Raw genomic sequence first — 3,712 nt, forward strand, 5'->3', positions numbered from 1 at the left:
ATCTTGAAAAAGGTAAAACCATAACCGGAGCATACTATTCATCATTATTGGACCGATTGAAAATCGAAATCGCCGAGAAACGACCGCATTTGAAGAAGAAAACACCGCTTTATCATCACGACAATGCGCCTGTTCATTCATGCTTAGTTGCGGAAGCAAAATCGCATGAAATCGGCTTCGAATTGGTTCCTCAGCCACCGTATTCACCAGACCTGGCCCCCAGCGACCATTACTTGTTCCCTAACCTGAAGAGATGGCTCACCGGTAAGCGTTTTTACTTAAATGAGGAGCTCATAGCTGAAACTGAGGCGTATTTTGGAGACCTTCCGATCGAGTACTTTTCGGACGGTACCATAAAGTTATAAAATCGTTGGACTCGCTGTATCGACCTAAAAGGAGAGTATGTTGAAAAATAAAACCGACTTTGGCCAAAAAAACGTCTCCGTGTTTCATTTTTCAGGGACTTACCAGACTGCCTAGTACAACTTAAACATAAAATTAGTCTTTATTTTATCATTAATTTAGAGTTTCAAAATTTAACGATAATAAAGTAAAATGGTTTAAAGAATTTTTGAAATCTAATTTCTAAAGCATTTATAACGTCTCGTATTCAACATTACCTGTAAAAAAAGGTTTTGTCAATTTAAATTAAAGTTCCCATGTGAAGACAAAATAACAGGTCTTGAAACAAAGTCTGCGTTTAATGAAAAAAGATTTTTGCTCGTAAAAATGATTAAAAGAGACTTAATAAAAACTTGTTAATCAACCAATTTTATTCATTGCTTGACGATTGCAAATCTCTTTATAACAAATCTTTTAGATTATATCGATTTAATAAATTTTCATAACCAACCATAAATTAATTATAGAAGTAAAAAACGAATTTTATGTCTAAGTATAAGATTTTTTTTAAAATCTAAAACACTTTAAGAATTTCGAAAAGTGACCAGAATATGTTCTAAATGTGTGAATAAACTAGGCATTTAAAGGAAAATTAATACGTGTACGGAAGACTATGCTAAACTACTGCGGCTAGCTAAATTTCCTAGATTTCGAGCTATGATACTGGATATATTTGTAATTATTTGATCAGTGAAGAACATCAAACATGTGATACTTACTTACGTCGTATGATTCCTACAATACCTAAATTATTTGGGTGAACAACTTGTCTTTGTGTGAATGGAGTTATCGAATTTTCCATTTGGGAAATTAAGTACACTAAAAAAATTCATCCGTAAAAAAGTCACGAACTTGTAGCTAGGTCTCGAGTACGGGATAAAAAAATCGAACATTAAATGCTTATTTCTAAAAAAAATGTATGGATGAATTTGGAACTTTTTGACGAACAGTCCGAATTTCCTACGAACAGTTCCTGAAAATTTTAGACTTAAATATAAAAAGAGAAAAATGTTATTGGTTCGATTTAATGTATATTTATTTGTAAACAGAACATAAAAAACAACATAAAAAATAACATAAAAATAAATAAAACATAAACTTTCATTGCGTAAACACGCGCAACCATTGAGGCTGAACAATGTAGGTATCATAAAACTTCTAGGCATTCATCCGACGAACTCAAACACACATACGCGTACACATACGCACTGAGCGTGTGGACGAGTGTGTGTGCGGGCCACGTAAAGATGAACCTACGTCCTAGTTCCCAGATTTGTTGGGCAAGTTGGTGAGTGCTCTGCGAAACTTTACCCAATCACTCATAATATTTTTGTAATTATTTACGGAAAAAAGTGATGAACGGTTTTAGACTTGTCATATCGAGTTCGTCAATTCTTTCTCAAAATTCGCAGAATATTTACGAAAATACATCAATGTACAATAAATTTTTCTTATATACGAGACCTAGCAACTAGTTCGTGACTTTTTTACGTATAAATTTTTTCCGTGTAGAAGGCACTATTAGTGCGTATGGACTACTTAATTTTTGTAGAAGGTGTTTTAAAAATCTTATTACGTAAGTAAATAAGTATCGCGTCAAAAAACCTTGGAAATTTAGCTAGTCCCAGTAGTTTATCATAATCTTCCGTACAAGTATTAATTTTGCTTTAAAGCCCTAGTTTATTCAGGGATTTAGAACATATTCCAAATTCCTAAAGTGTTTTAGGTATTTGTAAAGTCTTAAACTTAGGCATAAAATGTTTTATTCAGTTTTATAATTAGTTTAGGGTTCGTAATGAAAATTCTTTGACTCAGTATAATTTTAAAGATTTGTTACGAAGAGATTTGCAATCACCAAGCAATGAATAAAATTTTTTGATAAACAAGTTTTTAGTAAATCCCTTTTAATGATTTGTTTTGCGCAAAAATCTTTTTTCATTGAAACTAAACTTCGTTCTAAGACCTGTTCTTACAAACAATGCCGCATTTAGGACGTTAGAAATACTTTAGAAATTAAATTTTAAAAATCCTTTAAATTATACTACCTTATTATCGTAAAATTTAGAAACTATAAATTAATTATAAAATAAAAACTAATATTATGTTTATGTTTTATAGTTTTCTACAATAAATATCGAAACGCTTTACGAATTTCGAGAAAAGCCGTGAAAATGTTCTAAATTCCCGAATAAACTTGAGATTTAGAGAAACGTAATTCCGAAATATAAGATTTTCCTGAATCCCTATAGTTAGCTAATTCCTGATATTTTTTCCACAGCCGTAAGTTTTGACACTACTCACGACGTATATAATTTTATTTACATCAAATAATTTATTTCAGCCTATATAACCTTATCACGAGAATTAATGACTTGTAAGGACAAATTAAATGAACTTCTCATTCTCAATAAGGAGAAAGTATGTAGGCGCGGAAAACGATTGAACTATTCTTATGATGCAGAGGACGATCTTCATTACCCGGAAAATCCTTGCGCAACGTACGAACAATTCACTGATCTTGAAAAAAGCTTGGCGGAGCAAAGGAACGCTACGGCTTTCGTGAGTACAAAATTATTTTGTTTAATAACATAAATATTTGTGGGAATCCAATCATACATAAAAGCTGGGCTGGTCATTGTAGTTGGTAATTTTTAAGAAAAACCTAAAACAATTAAATTAATCTTTGATAGTTGTAACATATTACTGAAATTGAGTTTGGATATTAAAGTTTCATACCGATGAGAACATTATTTAACTAATTATAAAGGCATAGTAGATGCAATCTCTTGTAGAGATAACGAAATTTAACTGAATTTCGTAGCCGATATCTCTCAATTTGCATGTACAATATACTTCATCACGTTAATGATATCAACTAAATTCATTTCAAAAAATTCCGCATTATGATTTAGCAGCAAATATACAAATCTTTTCAGCGGCTTCTCTTTTTTATCTAAGTTCATAATGTCTTCATAAGGACTTGTATCACGTCGAAACTTAATTTTAATTTTTAATTTTAGACGAATTCTGTGAAGAATAGAGGTGGAAAGAATACTCCTATCGCAGTGAGACTAGCAATACAAAGAATTATGACAGACGAATGGTGCCTTCACTTTAGTTGGCCAGGACAAAGTGATAGCGGGAAACGTAATACGACTTTTGAACCAACGACTGTTCGTAAACTGTTCGTGGGTAGGTTTAAGGTGGTTTTAGCGTGAAACGAAATCCATGCTAAAAAGCTGAAATTTTTATTATAACTTCTTTAACTATTTTTGAATAAATCTGCGAAGTTTCAGATTGATTGACCGTC

The 3,712-nt window shown here is 31.8% G+C and overlaps 1 protein-coding gene across 1 annotated transcript in view; it reads left to right on the forward strand.

Moving 5' to 3' along the window:
* The first annotated feature begins 2,733 nt into the window (after positions 1-2,733).
* LOC117178669 overlaps positions 2,734-3,712 on the forward strand; it is a 1,503-nt gene continuing 524 nt past the window's right edge. The window contains exons 1-2 of the mRNA XM_033370095.1: positions 2,734-2,961; positions 3,423-3,594. Coding sequence (XP_033225986.1) covers positions 2,770-2,961; positions 3,423-3,594 — 364 coding nt within the window. The 5' untranslated portion in view covers positions 2,734-2,769. The remainder of the gene's footprint in view (positions 2,962-3,422; positions 3,595-3,712) is intronic.

The sequence above is a fragment of the Belonocnema kinseyi genome, chromosome 1 (genome assembly GCF_010883055.1).
Source record: "Belonocnema kinseyi isolate 2016_QV_RU_SX_M_011 chromosome 1, B_treatae_v1, whole genome shotgun sequence".
Taxonomy (NCBI): Eukaryota; Metazoa; Arthropoda; class Insecta; order Hymenoptera; family Cynipidae; genus Belonocnema; species Belonocnema kinseyi.